General features: G+C 41.5%; 1 protein-coding gene across 8 annotated transcripts in view; it reads right to left on the bottom strand.

Annotated features, from left to right (window-relative positions):
* Positions 1–20,448, bottom strand: part of tcf3b (transcription factor 3b) — a 30,157-nt gene that overhangs the window by 6,377 nt on the left and 3,332 nt on the right. For 2 of the 8 annotated variants that reach the window (XM_041935061.1, XM_041935054.1), the window contains exons 2-16: positions 20,190–20,286; positions 18,087–18,159; positions 12,045–12,118; positions 11,285–11,357; positions 10,066–10,106; positions 9,680–9,812; positions 8,854–8,900; positions 4,481–4,580; positions 4,283–4,383; positions 3,566–3,689; positions 3,358–3,416; positions 2,023–2,098; positions 1,437–1,498; positions 1,001–1,198; positions 175–286 (exon numbers count right to left, since the gene is read on the bottom strand). In XM_041935061.1, the coding sequence (XP_041790995.1) occupies positions 175–286; positions 1,001–1,198; positions 1,437–1,498; positions 2,023–2,098; positions 3,358–3,416; positions 3,566–3,689; positions 4,283–4,383; positions 4,481–4,580; positions 8,854–8,900; positions 9,680–9,812; positions 10,066–10,106; positions 11,285–11,357; positions 12,045–12,118; positions 18,087–18,159; positions 20,190–20,264 (1,348 nt within the window). In that variant the 5' untranslated portion in view covers positions 20,265–20,286. The remainder of the gene's footprint in view (positions 1–174; positions 287–1,000; positions 1,199–1,436; positions 1,499–2,022; positions 2,099–3,357; positions 3,417–3,565; positions 3,690–4,282; positions 4,384–4,480; positions 4,581–8,853; positions 8,901–9,679; positions 9,813–10,065; positions 10,107–11,284; positions 11,358–12,044; positions 12,119–18,086; positions 18,160–20,189; positions 20,287–20,448) is intronic. The other 6 variants (XM_041935057.1, XM_041935055.1, XM_041935056.1 and 3 more) reach the window with 6 other exon arrangements.

The raw sequence follows: 20,448 nt of genomic DNA, 5'->3' as shown, positions 1-20,448 counted from the left end.
CTAATACAGAAGAAAAGTATATGTATATCAACGTCAATGTGCACTATCATTGCTACAAAACCAAATTATTGAATTAAATACCCAAATATGACATCATGATGTCACAAAGCACAAGACAATCAGTTTCACTGAACAACTGACATGCTCTACAGTTCAGCATTTATTCAGACTTACTGGTAAAGCCTTCCGGTTGGCCAACTGACGGTGTGGGTCCGGACGCGTGATGACCGTGCAGAAGAGTGCTGCTGGGAGGAAGGCCTGTCGGCTCCTCGTGTTTCCCTCCCTGCTGGTGAAGGTGGAGAACAATGGCGTGAATCTCACAAGGACAGACAGTCGCTACAGTGCAAAAACAACTTGACATGTCCGCAACTGCATGAGAACAAATATTTACTTCATCATGTAGCTAATTAAAATGTTACACTTGTTGTTTGCTAATATTTTTTGTGTAATTTATGTTATATAACTAACTAAAATGATGCATAAAAATACAAATTACTCTTAATTGACTGCACTTTTACTTTTGGCCAGCAGATGGCACAAATGATACTATGACTGACATGTTTTGTTCCTCATGGAAGTACACATAAGTACTGCAATTTTAAACAGTTTTTTCCTCCTCAGTGTTTCTTGCTAAATAGAACAGAAAACTAATTTGTTTCATTTGTTGTACAACATATAAATACAATATGAATTCTACGTACACAGGCAGCCTGAAGTTATCACACACTCAATTAATCAAAGTGTATTCTTTTTCATGTTATGGTTCTTTTCAGCCTTGTCACAAACAACAACTGGTATGTTTATTAACCTTGATACTGACAGTTTCTTAAAGAATGGAATGACCTCCTTACAGGGAGGGTTTTTAAAAGTGTTGATAGATATGATGAAGATTATAAAATTAACCAAAAACATAACTGAACACTTGTTTGCTTCATGCTGCTGTCATTCACCATCAAAAGTCCAAGTCTCAAACACAATTTGAGCAGAGTGGGTGACTCACCATAGCAGGATGTCTGTTGCTGAGGGCAAGGCTAGCATTGGGGAAAGCTGGAGAAAGGCCCCCGAGGCCCCCGTTGTGTACTGAGGACAGCAGGCTGTGCATGTCAGAGTGGGCGCCCTCTAAGCCAGGGCCCTGGCCCACAGCATGGCTACGCAGTACATGGATGGCCTCCTCCAAACGGTCCTCCATTTTACTCTGCTATATAAAAATAAGAGGCATGCACTTAGATCTCAATATTACAAACAAAATACAAGTCAAGAAACAGCTCATAAACACACAGCCTGTTTTTTGCGATACAATTTTAATGATTTAAACTGTGCACTTGTACTTTAACTGTCCACTTAACTAAAATAGCATATAAGCGCAAGAAGAATATATTATGGCAACATCTTGCTTTGAACTAGCTTTGATGTAGCAGAGAAATGTTTGAACATACCAGTGCGTGTGGCTGCCCTTCATAGTTGGGTGTGGTTGGTCTTTGCCACTGAGACTGAGCTCCTGCAGAGAGAAATATTGAAATAGTGTATAGTGGTAATTCTTAACTTCACAGCAGATGGAGCTGCAGACACGTTTCTGTGCTAAAGAACATTAAACATGCAGAGGAACATTTTTGCTCCAACAATTTGAACTGATTCTTTTTTGTGTGCCAAAAAAAAGGTTGCAATCAAACTGAACAAGTTAAATAAATTGGAGTGATGCAGGCATTCTGTGGCTGAAATTGAAATATTATCCAAATTTGTGGTTGCATGAGTGAGAATAAAGCACAGGATAATGAATCTTACATCATAGCAAGGTAGTACCAAACCATCCGAGGAAAATGAAGACGTCTTTAAAGAATAAATAAGGTGTTTATGAAAATGCAGATTTCTTCATATTGATGTTTAAGGTAACACATTACAGGATGATTGGAGATTATTGCCTTTTGCTGCCTTTAATTGCCCGTGCATAACATTTTGACTTTTCACGTATGAGTAGTGACAACTGGATGCTCATATTATCCGTATTTGAGAATTGAACCGTACCTGCAATAGCCTGAGGAGATCCAGGAGTAGATGGAGCTGAGGAGAAGTTATTACTGTTGTGGTCCGACGGGTAAATCTGAAAGAATTGATCAAAACACCAACATTACGGCACAACGCAAGAATACATAGCAGTGACTTTCAGGACAATTCTGTCAATGTGGTTCAAACTAGTGCTGGGCAATACGGAAGAAAGTCCCTACAAGAGCTTGATTGTGGCAAAAATAATTATCACTATTATTGTGGTCACTGAGATCACGATTGTTTAACATGATACCTAACTGATTGATTTATTGAACTTTAAAAAAAAACTTTTTAACAGTGGATTTCCTTAAACATAATTCAACTGAAAAACAAGTTAAAATGTTTATATATAATGTTACAACAATACTACTACTAATAATAATAATAAAATTAACATTAAGACCTACTCAATATATGACACGTATTATAATAATGTTTTTATTTGGTGTATAAAATGTGAGAAAGGATTGCTGAAATGAGACTCTCGTCCTTTTTGGCCGCTCCAAGCACCAGTACTGTAGGAATAGACACATGCCACAGCCTGGCTGGGAATGAGCTTGGGCTTTTAGGAAAGGGCAAAAGCGCACTGCTGTAAAGGAAAGGGGTGCGTTGGATTTATTACCTAAGACAAAACGAGAGCACCATTGCAAAATGGATTCCAGGGCAACAATCAACAAAAAGTTCTATCACAATTATCTGGTTTTCATAACTGTTGGAAGCCAAAATCACAATTGAAACTATTTTTTTATTAATTGCCCAGCCCTACTACAATATACTTTTCTATATGCTACAATGTCCTCTATATCATGCAATATTTATCACAAAATTCATGTTGAATCAGTCAGATGCCCTGTCATAAAACCTTTACTTGTAGAATGAAAAGAGTTACAGCAAATTAAATAAGAAGTAATTAGGTGGGTAATTATGAATCAATAGAATGATTTAAGTTTTGTTAGGCTCAGTTCGAGTGTCCTGGGTTTAATTTTGACCCAAACACGGACTTAAGAATTGTTTGTGCAGTTTAAAATTATGTATTGACAGATTATTACCTTATTGGGATGTTTCTTCAGTGTATTTTACAGTTGCCATTCATCTGTTTCGGATCAGACCATGAACCAAAATAATGCTCAACAACTGGCATTTTTGTCAGCATCGCCATCTTTAGTTGAATTTGCACTTATTTCTTCTTTCTTCACATGAATCATCCAACATAAAAGATGTTCATTGTGTCAGAAGAAATAAAACTCTTGGGAAAATTACTGTAATTGTTTTATTGCCCCACACTAATTTTTAAAAAACCAACAACAAACTCACTGAGGCAAGAGCCTTCCCAATTTCATCTCCTGAACTGCCAGCTGTGGTGCCTCGGTTGGCTGCGGAGACAAAATAAATAATGTGAGTCAGATGACCCGTTAAGTTGTTTTTGAGAGGGGAAAGAGAAAAATCAAATGACCACGGGGGTTGAATCTGATGGACACTACCAAGATACTTATTTGATAAGTTAATGCAAAAAGTCCCGTACCCATGATGCCTTCTCCGTTGATGGCGGGTGTGTGGTTGTAGGTGGTGGGGGCTGAGTGGAAGCCGTTGACTTCGCTGCCATGCAGAGGATAGTTCTGTGGGGACAGAGGCAGGGGTTGACGCTTCTGGAGAAGGGATACAAGTATCTCCATAAGGCACAAACACCCCTCACAGGAAAATAAACCAATGTGACAAATGCATTTAGCAAAAACATTACAAGAGCACGAACACCGTAACATGATAAATACTAGATGCTGGACAGAAGCACTTGTGAAAAATGGAAAAATAGAGTCTGCACAAGAGATTATGCTCCCATGAAAATGTATTCCTATACCACCATGTGACATTTCAGGCACAAGCCCTTCTTCAGAAAGGCTTACACAAGAGAGGTTTTTGTCTGAAACATCACATGGTGGTATAGGTATAAATGCTGATGGGAGCATTATCTAGTGTGAGGACTCTGTTTTTCCATTTTTGCAAATGAATTTAGCTTTGCTAAGGAAGTTTAAGGTTTAATCAGTCAACCTTCTGTAGTACTTAAAATGTTAAAAAATAATTTAATTCAAGCATCTCAGATGATATGTAGTTTTAAGGTCACCACATCATTTTCTTACAAGAAACATTAGAAGATATGAACCCTTATAAAGAAAGCAAAAAAAGAAGAAAAAGAAAACGAAATAGAGTCAGCTAGAATAGGATTAAGGTCATTTCTACCCACCATCCTGTCCTGTGGGTTAATTGCAGAGAAGGAGCCTGGCTGTCCAATGTGAGGAGAGTTACCCAGCATGGCAGAGTAGCCAGAAGATGACCAGGGGTCTTCTGAGAAAAGCAAGACACACGTTTGCACACATGAAAATACCTTCACAAATAGGATAACAGAAAAAATTTATTCCAGTGATATTACGATAAAGGATACCTTGCATATAGAAAGAGCCAGGGTAGACAGCTCCAGGCTTAGCACCGGGATATCCACCATTGTCTCTGGAATACTCATCACCAGATGTGGAGGCATACACCTAAACAAACATGCAGACAGTGGGCAGTTTGAATGTGACTTCTTAAATAGCTATAACATACTTAAATAATGGAGATTTTATGATTCTGGATTTAAAAAAACAAGAACAAAAAAGTGTTTCATGTAGCCCTGAGCATCATGAGAGACAAAGTGGTGCGGTATCAATCCACCCTATCCTTGCTTTTTAAAAACCATTTAATTACACTAGCTTCAAGTGGCCACAAGATGGCAAGGGGGAGGCTGTGGAGGCAGGCCGGCTCCTCGCCTGTGGAGGAGAACACAGCGGCCATGCCATGCTGGGCACAGCGACGGCTTGAATCCCAGTGCACAGTGAGCGCTTCCTCTAGCTCCCAGGACCCCGGTGACATCGCACTGCCTGGCCTGCAGCCCCTCCCTATAGCACACTCAGTATCCACTCGCACACATACCATGCATTCAAGTGAGCCAACACACACCCATGAACACTCCAACGGCAATACCCTCAAACTAGCATTATCACATTCTATATGGCATCAACAGAGGATTGGATTACAGAAAACATGGAAATGGACAGCTCTGATGACATTCAAGATTTTATATTAGCACCTCAAAGAGTCCAATCACACATCCTTTCTACATATTGCTGACAAAAATGGATGCCGGGCCTTCAGTGACACATCTCTGCTCTCCACAGCCACAGACTGAAGACGGACATGAGAAGCCCTCAGTTTTCCCGACACCATCAGCCACCACTCAGTCAGTCTTTTCCACTCCTACTCTGTAGTACATGGCAGATAGAGGAAGAGAGAAAGAGAATGGAAGGCTATGCTGCAAAGAATGCTAATCCAGAGAAGGGATTTTTTCTGTAATTTGATTTAACAGGGAGAAGTGGAAAGGGAATGGAGAGATGCACTTCTAATTACAGAGCCATCTGCCTGTTCCTGGACCACATCCAACTCCACAGGCAGCTGGGCTGAGGAGAGGGAGCGAAGAGAGGGAGAGAGATGGGGGCTGGGATCCAGTCAGAGAGAGGGAGAGAGAGAGGGAGAGAGGAAAAGAGAGAGAAAGAGAGAGAGATTGCAGTGGGTAGGGGGTGGTAAAGGGGCAAGGGGGAGGATTGAGGGGAAAAAAATGAAGGCCCTGATGATTTATGAAATGGGTAGAGAGATAAGGGGTGTTGAGGGGGGACAGGAGAAGGTAATCTAAATGACTTAAACAAAGCTTGATATGGCCAGGGGAGTGTGAAGGAAACAGGGGATTTAAAATGATCACGGTTAATTCAGGGGAAAACATGACGGAGATGGCTTCATTTAACAATAGGCTTTGAGTTGTTCTTTCACGGGGAACAATGTCGAGTGAATCCTGCTGCTCTAGATGGGAACAGAGAACTACACAATGACTGGTGCTGCAGGATAATTGTATTCTCAGGAAGAAAGGGGATTTCTAGGGTAAAATCCTCAACTAATAGGGGTTTAATGTAATTCAGGTTATGACCGTGTAAAGGTCTCTACACTAGCAAAACATGGGTTGTCGCAAGGGGTGGGGAGTAGATGAAGATTAACATCAAACTAACCTCAAACCGCTTTATACAGCCATGAGGGCTTTGTGATGAGTCCACTGGACAACTAGGGGGCGGAAGAGTTTGATTTGATTGTTGTTTTATTGCTACAGGTGAGAGGGGGTGAGGGTGCACGGGGTTAGGGCAAGGATCTTGTGTACAGGTATTGGTGGGTTACAGAAGTCAAGGAGCTTGAGGGGAGTGAGACATGGCCTTTACGCTGCAGCTTTCATTTGTCCACTTACTGATTTAGAGCCACATGATTTAAGGAACAAAAGTAGATGAAGGGAAAAAAAAGAAGAAGAGAAGAGGAGCATGTTGAAGGGGTGGTGAAGAGAAGCAGGAAGGGAGGGGGTGTAGGAGGGAGGAAAGACCACAGGATCATCATCGGCAGTCATTAATCTGGGCTCAGACACGGGGCTAAGAGGCCTCGCAAGCACCGCGCCTCACAACTGGGTCACTCACAGGGGGAGGCCCACCCAGGCCATCATGTGGTGAAGCGTAGGCGGAGGGCTGGGCGAAGTGGGGGAGGGGGGTTCACACACACACACATCATTCGCATTAAAACCACGCGGCCATCGTTCACACTGCGGGGAATAACTGAGGTTCAGACAGTGAGAGAGAGGGGGCCTCGGCCAGACAGAGTGTTCACACTCAATCTCTGTGATGTAGTCACCGCAGCGAAGTATGTCGACATGCAGAGGTTTCAGCGGCCACTTCAACATGACAAAACCCACAGGTGGAGGACAGCGCCAATGTCTTCTTAAAAAAAACAGATTCCGCAGTTTCTCTAATGAACATGGGATCAAGAAACGAGGCAACTTCGCCAGGTCCAACGCCCAGTCAATGCAGCCATCCACAGTAGCTGCATCTGTTGCAACTTTATTTAAAACTAAGACAGCATCAGAACACAACACTATTAATGCATGACTTCACTTCCTGCCAGATTACACATTCACGGCTCCGTGATTTGGACCAAGTCAGCCATATGAATCCTCTGAATTTACTTCACCTGTGCGTTGAAAAAATATATCAGCACTGTCATGAGTTGATTTCCATTTGACTTTTGTTATCAAAATTTGTGCAGATGATGAAATCACAGGGCAAAGAGGGAGCATGTGTGCAGGCATTTGACCCATTTTCCTCAACTTTCAAAACATAAAAGCACATGCACACCCAATATTTACAAAAACCAGTAAATAACTCCATCTCGTATCCTGAGTCGCTGGTGTACTGCTTCAAGGCTCCGTGCTGAAACACAGATGCCTCAAGTGAAGAGATGCAAAGACTCCATACCCAGTTTCTTTTAGATCACTCTTGTCATCTGAGAACTACAGTAGCGCGAGGACTGGGTTACAGACAATGTTTGTGTAACGGTGGTATTTCATATTGATGATCTAGCGGCAGCTCAAGCAGCAAGACTGGACTCTAATAGCCAACAGCAACACATGGTCACCTACCCATCAGGGTCCTTTTGACTTGAAATATCATGTTTGCTATCTTACAAAGTCATGCATCTGCTGGTTCAGGACCATGACTAACATTCATGTATGTGCAGAGAAAAATATTAATAGACGTTGGTGTTGAAAATACAATGCTATATTCAAATTGAGCAAATGGCCTCTGAATCATCTGTGGTCTACTGTAGCTGTAACTGAATGGAAGGACTGGCTTGTAATCAACACACGGGAGTCAAATTTAGCCAGTGGAAATAATCTGTATGGGAATGAAGTGGGCAACTGCAGAGTGATTCAATTCTTTGTCTTTAAAGTAAGAGGGAGATTCATGCGTTACATATTCAAACATGCAACAGTGACTTGTGTTTCCAGCTATGTGTGGTTGCCATCATCCACACACATCAGCTACATCAGCTGCTGGAAATTCTGGGCCCACTGACAAAATGCGACACTTGGTACAGTAAATCAAAGCACTATATGAGACGTCATACTGCTCGGATCTAGGTTTGGGGCTCGATAGCACTCCAGTATCAAATCCGCTTGACAAGTTGAAATCCGACTTACCTTCTAGCAAATTTTAAGGAACAGAAGTTACAAATAACCTCATATTTAGGAACTAAAAGTTTAAGATTGCTATTCAAAGAAGTGAAACTTTGACCAGACAGATTAGATATTTGCGATTCAGCCAAACGACTTCCTGAATGGTTTCTACATTGTTATTTGCTATTGAAAAAACATAAGTAAAAATGATATCAATAAGAGATTTTGAAAACTCAGATCTTCCAGGCATCTTGTCATTAATTATGACCCCCAGAATCCAACCTACTTGCAGTCACTCCATGAATTACATACACCTTCATTCCCCAAATCCAGGACCTCTGTGTTCTTTACAAAACCTATAATTCAAATCGGGCCACTGAGGAAGGCAGGTTACTAGACTTGACAAAGTACCTCAAAATCTTATAAATTTGCTCGTCTACATGACAACCAGACCCTGAACACCACTTGAAACCACTTGAGTGTAGTGTACAGACAACCACAGTGATGATGTTTATTGGGTCCTGAGCTGCCTGACTGTCAGCTCACAGAGTCTGACAGAGCAGAGGGTCTTTACCCCTGTCTGTCACAGAGCTGCTCAAGCAGAGTGGGGAAAGCAGTGTCTAAGAGTGTGTGAGTGTCTATGTGTAGCAAGTGTGTGTAGTGAGAGAGAGAGAGAGACAGAGAGAGAGAGAGCAAGGACTGGCTCTGAGCTGTGAAGGCGAGCAGAAATAAGCTCTCACCGAGGACGGCAGGCCAGGGGGTTTCCGAATCTTCTTTGGCTGGGTGTCTACATACAGGCAGGCGGACACACAGAGAAAAGGTGAGAGAAAAAAAAACACAAATAAGGACTTAGCAGGAAAAAACAACGACAAAAAAAGGAAAAAACACACTCTGCAATGTTACGTCAGTTCAGGTGCAGTTTCTTCGTGTGCTCTAATTCCGACTGCAGAGCGCAAAACAGAAAACACTGAACACACCGCAGCACGTGTCTGCTAGCGTGTGTGTGCATGTCTGTCAGTGTGAATGAATGTTGCTGCGCATTCGTCTGTATATCGAAAAGGTATGTTGAAACCAACAAAAACAAAAGAGATACACGATTGTTCAAAAATGTTTATGTAAAAATAAGAGAGCCATATTCTGATCTTGTCAGCTTGAATTCATATGTATCGTCCTAAATTTGAGGACGCAAGCTGAAACATTTAGTTGATTATTCCATTAGTCAACCGCTACAAATTGACAATTAAGACAATCGTTTAAGAAAGTTCTTGAGCAAAAATTGCCAGATTGAGTCCATCCAGTCTCTCAAATGTCTAAAATGTATTTTTTCTTATGCATCAAAATTAATATACTTGAATTTTATTCATTTAACCACCCTTGCCTCTGGGAAACTGTCATACTTTCTGACATATTTAAGCGGAAACAATTATCAAGAAAATAATCAGCAGATTAATTGAAAATGAAAATAATCATTATCTGTAGTCCTAGCACAAAAAATAAACAATTAAACACAGGAATGGTTAGCTGAGGAGGGAAATTACTGCCCCCTGTCTCGTCCAGTTAGCTTACCTATACCTCCATCAGGCGGCCTTCTCCTGGGGTTGTTGGGGTATGACGGGTAAAACTGGGAGCCAGATTTTATACCAGAGGGGGACATGGCATCTGGGCTGGGCATTGCTATGTCACTAGGAAGAAAACCAGGCTGTGAGGAGAGAAAACAGAGAAACATGGTTTTACTAATAATACTTACAGGGGCGTGAGAGAGCACAGCATAAACCGCTTCTCTTCTAAGAAGACAGTTAATTCAAAGTATTTAACATGAAAAGAGAAGTGAGAAAACAGGACTTCCTTTATACTGACTGACCGACCTCTATACATCACATGAATCTAGCTCTCACATACATAAACATACAACCTCGTGGGAAGATGCAGGGAATAAGCTAACGGCAGCGTACCTGGCTTCCAAAGGGAGGGTACGGTGGCCTCTCATTTTTACCTGCAAGATAAAAGTGAAAGATTCAACGTTAATGAGAGTCAAACCAGGAGATGTATACACACTTTAAGAGGCAATGGTGTGTGCTAAAACAAATGAAAAGTAGGTTTTCTAAAGTACAAAAAGTCCAGAGATGCCCTCCCCTTTTTCAGTACGCTCAGCTGCATAAAGCCGCCTGCCAGACAAAACCCTAGGGAAGGTTTCTGCTTCAGTGCCCTAACATCCCCAACACTCAACGAATGAACACAGGCGTGCACACACACACGCACACACACACACACAGAGAAAACAATTGGCCATACAGTATGCACAACAGTCGACTCGGCCATTATCAACATGATTATTTTAAAACTGGAGTGTGACAAGGCAACATTTCCTCTGGCACTGAGCGGTTAATTTATACACTCATTCCACTAAAGTGCTAAAAAAAAAATTCATCAAGCCGTTTTTACCATACAAGAGTCACTTGTTGGCAGAAAGAATTGGGTACTGAAATTAGGCACAAAGTGTGGAAACCTGTATTGAATATATTCACAGCAGTTCTTTAAATGCTCGGCACACTTTGATACAATTCAAATCGATTGCACTTCTCTCCCACTAGTTTGGAAAAAATATTCAGAGATGCTTCACCCACATGTATGACGTAAAAAAGATCAAAGTACTCTGTTTCATCAATTCTTACAGAGTCATAGGTTGCAAACTTTTCTGGATATTTTTTAGCCAAGGCTTTTAACATGGAGTTCCCCCCACCCTTCTAACTGTGCTATTCAGGGTGGCTGAGCCTGGTAGAGTGAAGGATAGGTATGAAGCTCAGGCCATTTCTCTATCCACACTGCTGGCCAGGAAACTGTGCTGCAACAGTTCTGGAAATCTAAAAGTTCCCAACGTTTGATATGTGGCTGAAGCAGAAGAGAAAACTAGATTCACTATGTTAAACAGAGAGGGACTCTTTGTTAACCTGTCTCTCGTCTGATAGAAAAACTAGGGTGAATGGTTAAACGTGTATACCGTGTAACTGTGATTAATTATATTTACTTTTCCTCTTTTGTTTGCCGTTTTTCTTGTGCATCTTTTCTCTGTGTGTTTGCTCTGCTGTATATCCATATCACTTTTGACGGATGTTACAAAAAATTAGAGTCACGTGTTAAAAATTATTTTAAGAAAGCCAACAAAGAACATACCTGCAACGCCTGAGCTGATGAACGGAGAGGACAAGCCTTCATGCTCACTGTAGTGGGATCCTTCAGCATAGCCCTGCAGGAACAATGGCACACAAAACATGAGTACCCTTGAAAAAAAGCTCAGAAAAACGTAAACAAGAACAAGCAGGCACTAACATACACATGGACCTAAATGATACGCATTCTTTATGGCCATCCCCATCTTGTTAACACACCTATATGGCTTAGTGGTTACCCTCCCTCTGCTTTTCTGTCTAACTAACAGGATCCATGCCAAACAAATCTGCATCAGCTCGGGGGATTCAAACCGACTTTCTTAATTATCAACTTGTGGTAATCAAAGCCTGCTGCATTTATTTCACCCCCTGTTCCTTGTATTTACACAGAGTTGTGCCAAGACAGTTACAGCGGATGTGAAGCTGCAATTACCGGTGGGCTTCCACAGAAGTTCTGGGCTACCAGAGAGCTTGCCAATGCAGGATCCAGAGCCAAGGTTATTAGGTAGAAAGTAAAACTACCACTTGAAATCAAACATGGCACACGGCATGAAAAACTACTAAGCTGTTGTGGTGGTTGGGGGAGAGAGGGTGTGTGTGTGTGTGTGTGTGTGTGTTCATCTATGGCACAGTGATTAACTGAACATGTGTGACTGTGTGACAATATCATGGCATCTGGTGTTAATGCTCAGATCCCCAAACTTAAAATCGTGTGTGACTTAAGAGTGTGAGTGTGTGTGTGTGTGTGTGTATTTAGATCTTACCCGTCCTTGGCTGAAAGAGGGGCTGTTCTGTTCTGCCGAGCCCCAAGACCCAGAGCTGCTGCGCTCATCTATTGCTGTGAAAAGACATATTGTTAATAGATACAGGTAGGGAAACCAGCACGTTTGTCTGAAGAGATGAAAGAAACAAAATGCAAGTTGGACTAATGCTGTGAACGATGTTAGCTATCCCCAAATGAGAGCATAAAATTATTATCCAATGTGTCACTGCAGATATGTAGAAATGCCCTGACGTTGGAGTCATATCAAGAGAACCTGTCACCGTGTCCTAGTCTGAACATTCAATGTACTTAAGTGGCCACAATGGGCTGACACAAGGCAGGAGAGAGCACCACTATTGATCAAAGACACCACTGTTGCATTCAAGATGCAATGCAATGTTGTGGAGGGAAAAAAAAAAAAAACATAGGAAAAGCTGCTCAGTGTACCCATTAGTGTTTATTACGGTCACTGAATAGCAGAAATTAACCGTTCACATCCCTAATGTAATCTAAGAGGATGAAATGTCACCCAAGCCACATTTAAATTCCACTCAGTCACTCTGACACATAGAGACACATAAAATAACACTAAACAATATGCATGAAGCCAAAACATGAACCGCAATGTTTTATGTAAAGAAAGAACCTGTGTGGCACAAAGGAAAAACACAGCCAAAAGACTGGTGGAGCAGAAAACTCCAAAATACCCCCATCATCCCCTTCTCCCTGTCTTATGCACTAATGCTATCCAGGCTCTCTGGAGACACAAGCCTTAATTGCATGCTGATTTGCATAATTGTGCATATTAATGCAGTTTCCTTATGAATATTCATATTTCGTCTTTGATTTTTGCCTAATTAAAAAAATGTGTGTGAGAAAGCAAAAGAGAGAGCGAGCGGGTGGAAGGAGAAAGCAAGGGGACGAGAGGGAGAGGGAGAGAGGGAGGAACAAGAGGGAAGGCAGAGTGAGAGGGGTCTGGGCGAGATCAGCAGCCTGGCTGATGAGTGAGAATGAGTGATGAGACTAACAGAGCGGTGCAAGCACCTACACACGCTGCGACAGCCGTGATCTATGGAGCTGATGCCAGTGGCATGGAGAATCAGGCGAGAAGGGAGGAGAGGGGAACTCAAAAGATCAGCCTCGCTCACTGTCAGATCAGCCCTACTGAAAGGCCACAGCACTAATGAAGTGCTGTCCACCACCGTCAACCATGTCCAATGGCACAGGACACTGGTGACGGGCTTGCTGCTAAATAAAGATGACAGTATTTGTATGAAGATGCTTCAGCTAAAGCTCAGTGCCATGGAAAGCAATATTAAATTAGCGAGATGAAAATCCACTTCACAGGAGAGTCGTTAACAATGAGCTCGTCTACTTCCAGCCTAGCAGTGAATAGATGCGTTTTAACTCAAACACTTTCCTTTTTTTCTCCCCCACTTCAAGACGCACTTGTTCCATCCAAATTGCTGGTAGACCACAAAGTGTTTTCACATGTACAACATGCTTAAAAACTGTAACAGGTAACCCACAAGATTACACATCATCACTGACGACAACAACAACCTGCACTGAAAAGGCCAACCAAGCCACCAAGCAGAGTTCAGAGAGTAACTTCATAATCTTCACAGCTATTTTCAATACACCACTCATCCGCCTATGAAGCCTCCATTTGGCCAGCGGGGGTGCAGAGGATAGAGTGAAAGCACGGCTGTGCAGGAGAAGTCTGACAACATTGTTTCACACTTACTGGAGTAATTAACTCGGAGGCAATTAAAACAAGGTGGAGAGCTGCTGAGGTGACACTGACGCTCAGCCAGCCTAGGAGAGCCCAGCTATGCCAGAAGAGAGATCTTTCTATTGTTGTTAATCTCTTGTCATGTGCAATATTGAGAGACAACCACAATGATAAAATAATGCAAAATAAAGTTCTTAAAATGACCCACCAGGCGTCACATGCTGTTAAAAACAATAACCAATCCCCTACATTTGAGATGGTATTATTTATGCTGCTGTGTTGCTCTTGTACGAGCAAGTAAGCAAGTTTTAAAGACTGTAAAAACAAGATATGTAGCATTCAAAGTAGGTCAGCGATGTACCCCTACATCAATTCTTTAGGCCAAAAAAAATATTTTCAGTACTTTGTTTTAAACTAACCCTTTGCCTGTGACCTAAAAAAATGCTCTAAACACTTTGGGAGTCTGCATTCTCAATGAAATTTAAAAGGGACCAACACAAATCTGCCCAATCGGGGCTTTATTTCATCCTCATTTCATCACTTATTTCACTCTTGAGCTTTTTATTTCTCTGGTTGCCTAGTAGTGCTGCTGTCCAACACATTCACAAAATAAATAAATAAAAAAACAAAGCTCTCTCATTGCAGTTCTCAGCTACTGTAGATGCATTTAAAATAGCTGCAATTGATTATCATGACATATAACAGGCACTGTTATGCTTACATATCAGTGCTTACACACCTCCTTATGTCTTTATGTTCTATCATATTGACAGAAGAAAAAAAAGAAGCTTACAATACCATTCAGATATGTTGGATTACAAATTTTTTTTTTTTTTTCACTTATATATTTATTCAGTTTTGCAAAAAGGAAATCACACCATTCATATAAACAAAACAAGAAAACAAACAAAAACAACAAGGACAAAGCTGGGTGTACATGTAAATTACTATAACAGTATTGTTGTGCATCACTACTACAAGTCCCTGCATGGATGTATACAATCAAGGTGAGTGGCACATTAGGCTTGAGTGCTGGTCAGTCTCCATCGTGTTGCGCAAGATGATCTAGAAAAGGCTGCCAAATCTTATAAAATGCCTTCAGTCTATTTAGCAAGCCGTATCTGAGTCTCTCTAGGTGTAGCACACCTGTCAGTTCTGTCAGCCAATCCTTAAAAGTGGGCACAGTTTCTGATTTCCACATCCTTAAGATCAATCTCTTAGCAATTATCACTCCATACATGAGAGTATTTTGCACAGAGTGGCTTTGAGTCAACAGGGACAGAGAATATCCAAACAGTGCAATGTTGGGATCAGGTTGGATTACAAATATTGATGAATGCGTTAAACTTTTTTCCATATTTTTTATGCCAACTGTGAGAAAAAAGGAAGCAAAATGTGAATGCTAAATGTCAATGTGCCCTTTCTGTGTGTAGCTCTTACTAACAGGACATCAAAGATAATTTGAAGACAGCATAACAGACTTAAGCACTGTAGCTCATGCTAACTAACAAATCCAAAACCAAAATCTGTGCCAGACTGAAGCTATATAAAGCTCAAAGTGAAGCAAGTCATGAACGTTTGAGCAGTCAACTGACATGATGACCAAACTGGGAAAATAAGATTACGATTGCAAGTGCTCTGAATTATCTGCTAATTAAACACACACACGTAAGAAATGTAAAAAAGGCATCTGGTTGGCACGGAAACAACAGGTTCTCTGGACATATATCACATCCTTCCAGATTCTGGCATGGCTAGCGTGAATGTACTTCCAGTGAAAGTCACATGGCAAGACAAATACTGACTCACAACCAGAACCCAGAAAAATATTTATTTTCTGAGCCACAAAGCCTTCTCACGGCTGCAGGCTCTGAAAACATCTAATTTATTTGAAGAGGGAAGCCACTCTCCTTTGAGATTTCCTCTTTCTGAGGGCTTAGATTTTCCCAACTACAACCCACCAATGCACAGTGAAATACATGACACAATACTGCAGGCGCGTGCAGGTACACAACTGGGAGTGGTGAAGATAAACACGTAGCTAGTAAGCTAGCCACCAAGAGAGACCACATGTGTAAATTCGCAATGTTGTTCGATGTGACCTAAGGGAAGCGAGCCTTTCGCTTCTCGTGTATTTGTGTGTGTGAAGGGGGTTGGAGACGTTGCCAGCAGCTGCAGAGGTGACAGAGGGGACGCCTGCCTGAAGGCTTGTGGGCTTGGCCAGCTCCCACCACACACCGTCACACTCTGCCTCCCCTACTTCTCAAACATCCCTCACTTCTTGCCAATCCTCTCCTCGACACACCCTACCCCACACACACACACACACACACTGGCCACTGAGGAAGGGAGAAGGACGCCTAATGCAATTAGCACCCCTCTGAGCACTTTTGTGTTGATGAATAGAGGTGGTCTGGTGGGCCACTAGGCTGCTCGCTGCCGTTCCCGCGCTGCTGGGTCCCTGAATACACAAGCCGCCTAAGTGACGTCATAGATGGACATTGCTCTTTAATGGTCATCATTTCTATAATAAATAGGTTTCCTGGCCCGCAGCCATATCGCATTTTGGAATAATAAGCAATCTTCGGGCTGTGTTTCAAAAGATGATCTTGTAACGCAGCCATTAGATTAAAAAAAATATATATATAATAACAATAAATTAGAAAACGTACATCTAATCTTAAGCATCCAGTTTCTTCCTCATACATACAGTGTGCATACATGAGTTTTTCCTTCCTCACATACACACACTGGATCCTCTGATACCATGTGTGTTATAACATGACACAGACCTTCCACAAACTCCTGCGCAGGAAAGCACAGATGTTAGCATTTTGACTCTGAAGTGCTATCAGAGGGTACCTGCAGATCTCCCAAAGTTAAATGGGACAGCTTGAAGTATCGCATTAAAATGGGTGTCAATGACCGAGGGCCACACTTTAGGACATGAGGAGGGGGGAAGGAATTAACTCCTCACTGCTTAGTAATTGCCTGCTGTAATAGAAACAAACAGAATCCTGCCTTCCACAGGCTGATCCCTCTATTCAACAAGCTCCCTCTTCCACTCTGGCCACTCACTGCATGCTGGGCCAGTTTAAGAGGCTGCGAGCTGGGGGTGAGGGACATTGTCTCGGACTCAAGCCATTTCCTGCGGATCAGTGGGGGTAAGAGCTCTGTGCCGTGTTGGGGGAGGAGTGTTTTACACTTCAGGGTGGGGGAGTCGTTTCAAGTCCATAAGCCCCTTTTTTTGCCTTTGTTCCTCAGTGGCCAAGTTCTCACTCTGGGGAACACTGGGGAGTGTGACTTGATTTCACACGCCAGGTTGGCAGGGTGACAGAGGAACGAAAGTAACACGACTTACTAATAACATTCAGGAAGAGAGAAAAGCTCTCTCAAAGGCTTCAGGTGCTTGGGGGGGGTTAACTGCAGACACTTTGCACTTTAAAACAGTTAAAGACTATGTAAAGAAATGAGTAAAATGATCAGACAGATGTTCAAATTAAACTCATGCAGACATATTAATAAATGTGCACAGTTTCAATTCTTCATACAAAGACTACTTAAGCTACAGTGCTGTGTTGTTTCTCTTTCTCAAACCAGTGTCAATGCTACATTTAAGGGCCAGGGTTAACATGCAAATGAATTTTTTCTATACAGATAAGAATCAACAAAAAAGCTCTAGCACATCACTGAAAAAAAAGAAGAAAATTCTTAATAAAATCACTCACGCTACTCAATCTATTACAAATGCTAGAATAAACAAATACAACACTTTTCTTACATTTTTTTCCATTGGTAGAAAATTATTCCAATGAAATCTGTTATCAGCAAAGTCTATGGATTAACCGTTCTGGAAATTTGTTGGGCTCTTTGAGTCTTTCAAATGCAATTTTGTTAAGCTTTCAGAACACAAATAAATATTCACTTCTATTGTACCTGCTGAGGCATTTGGCAGAGATCTCAAACTTAAACCGTCTGCACGCTAGAAACCTCAAGAGCTACGTTGAGATTTGGGTGAGCTGGCTTTCGCCGCTCTTGCTCTCTACGTTGTGAAGACGTGTTGATTTGTGCTCCATTTTTGCATTTACTGTGACTGCTAACAGTGACGGGTTTAACATTAAATGAGTTCATTGTTGCTTTGCCAGAACTTTCATGCAGCCACGGTAATGTTAGTTTTAAATCACATGGGGAAAACAAGCATGTTTACATCAACAAAATGACACAGAAATGACAACCAACATTTGCACAGACATACAGTATTAAAGCAGAAATTAAGTGTAGGCTTTCATATCAGGCTAACAAGCTTACCTGATCCACCAAACTGACTGCTGGCGAGTGTCATTGTCCTGTTCTTCCCATTGGCTACTGGAGGCGCGAACATCTACAAAAGAGGAAAGATACCGTAACTAACAAAGCAAAGGAAGGCACACTTCACACATCCTATTTCCACTAATAAATGACATCACATATACATGTCGCTCTGTTGTTGTGTGTTGTTTTTTTCTTTCCTCCTTTCCTTTAGGAACAGCCTAAAGTAAACTATTTAAAAACAAATGATTCCACCGTTGATTAAGCCACTTCCAGCGTAATGGTAAAACATGTCATGTAAAATGCAAAACCTCAAAAAGTTAAACATTCCTGTGATCTTTTTTTGCAAAATAACACATATAAAAAGTAATCTCTCTAATTTATATTTAAAAAATCTAGATGTAAGTTGGGTTTTTTTTTAATCAAAACAGATAATCAGCACTTTGAAATGAAACTTTTTAGACATATTTTCATGCAGTATCAACTTTAACTTTAGGAACTCTCTGATGAGGCCATGGGTTTTGTCATCAAGCCACTGTGGGCTTTACCATGAGGCTGCGGTGTGATCTAAATATCTGCTATGTGGTATCTTTCAGTGACGTGGCCAAACTCTACTATACAAACCAAAGCTTTTTGGAACTAGGACACCATAACACAATCTGCCACTTCCACACATGATCTCTCTGCTTTTAACGGGGTAGAGTCTACACACTCCAGCAGCCGTTGTTTCTGTTACATATACTCTCAGGCATCGCAAACATTTTTAGTTTTGCTTTACTCCGCGTCCAATCTAGCACGCGCTTCTTTGACTAGCCAGCAAATAAACAAGGAGAAGGAAATTTGTTTTGTGCATTGTTCTACAGTTTCTCACCCAATTATCAATGTCAAATTTAGACGGAACATCTGCCGACACAAATTGGCAGCTGATCAATCTGAGCTTTTCTAACACAAACCCAACTGTCTAATGAGAACCTCCCACAAACCCCCTTCACAACAAGGAGTGTTTTTCTTCCATGAGGTAAGGTTTCCTTTGAATACCGATGGTGTGGCAGAGGATACGACTACAATAACAAAGCAGCTGACTGAATCGCAAGTCATTATAATGGAGCTCCATCAACAATATTCATACACAACGATACTTAAAAAAAAACCAACTCTAAAAAGATAAAGCTAGTCCTGGTTCTCCCCAGTGTTACACATCATAAAATGTCAACGACTCTTGCAATCGTATAAACACTTCAGTATTCGTCAACTTTACTTTGTCAAAAGAAATCTCACGGGACATTAAGTCTGCTGACAAACATTCATTAGGAGTCACAGTTTGGAATTACCTGTTGTGCTCCATATATCCAGGGCTGGCAATTTAGCCCGACCAGCTATTCAATTTATTTAAGAGGAAAAAACTAACACATCTCCATTGGGCCTATGAGATGTTTATGCTAGTGTAAAGCTCAACAAAGGCTTCACAACAAAATGAAACACAGGTAAATAAAAGCTGAACAGAACACCTCTATCCACTTTGTAGGTAATGTCTGGAGGATACCTCTCAAAGCATCTCTGTGAAAATGTCTGACAAAAAGAAATGCTGAAGCTGTCGGCTCAACGCAGCACATATAGAGCAATATTTCCCCCTCAGACTCTGTTAACAAGACGAACAGGGGTGAAATTATTTCTAGTTTCCTGCAGTCGTTCCTGATACAGGTGGATACCAGCTCACTGAAGTAAGGATCCACGTCCTTATTGCTGAGTCTCTGCGTCACCTACATAATTGAATAACCTATATTTAAGACCTGAACTCATTTTCACCAGTCACCCTGAGGTATAGCTGTATATTACTTTGATGTAATCATCGCTAAATCTGCATGCCAAGAACGAAGGAAGAAAATATCTTGAGCTGGCGCGGCCTATTGTTAAAAAAAGGATTGCAAAAAAAATTTCTGTTGCAGATCTTCCCACTTATTTTCTTCCCTCGCCCCTTTCCCCACTTCTCTCATTCAGACCTCCAGCTCTACTTTGCCCATACCCAGACCTGTATCGCACTCTCTTTAGCTGTTCCTCCCAATGCCACCCAGAACCACCCAGACTGCTCTCCCACTCTCTTACCGCACTGAAATCCAGGAGGTCGCTGAGTTCCTTGTCAGTTCCCACTGCAGCCATTCTTTGCTGCTGTTCGTTCATACCCTTCAGTCTCTAATAAACCCTATGAGAGAAATTTGCAGATACAGGATTTTAATGGCACTAGCAAGCACAAAGAAGTTACATGTAGCTCTTAAAAAATAAAGAGGATAATGGTAATGAATGATTCAAACTACTCTACCTTTGCTATATCACAACCCTAGAGATGATTCATATTGGCAAGTTG

The sequence above is a fragment of the Chelmon rostratus genome, chromosome 4, assembly GCF_017976325.1.
Source record: "Chelmon rostratus isolate fCheRos1 chromosome 4, fCheRos1.pri, whole genome shotgun sequence".
Classification (NCBI taxonomy): domain Eukaryota; kingdom Metazoa; phylum Chordata; class Actinopteri; order Chaetodontiformes; family Chaetodontidae; genus Chelmon; species Chelmon rostratus.
This window is presented reverse-complemented; position numbering and strand designations above follow the sequence as displayed.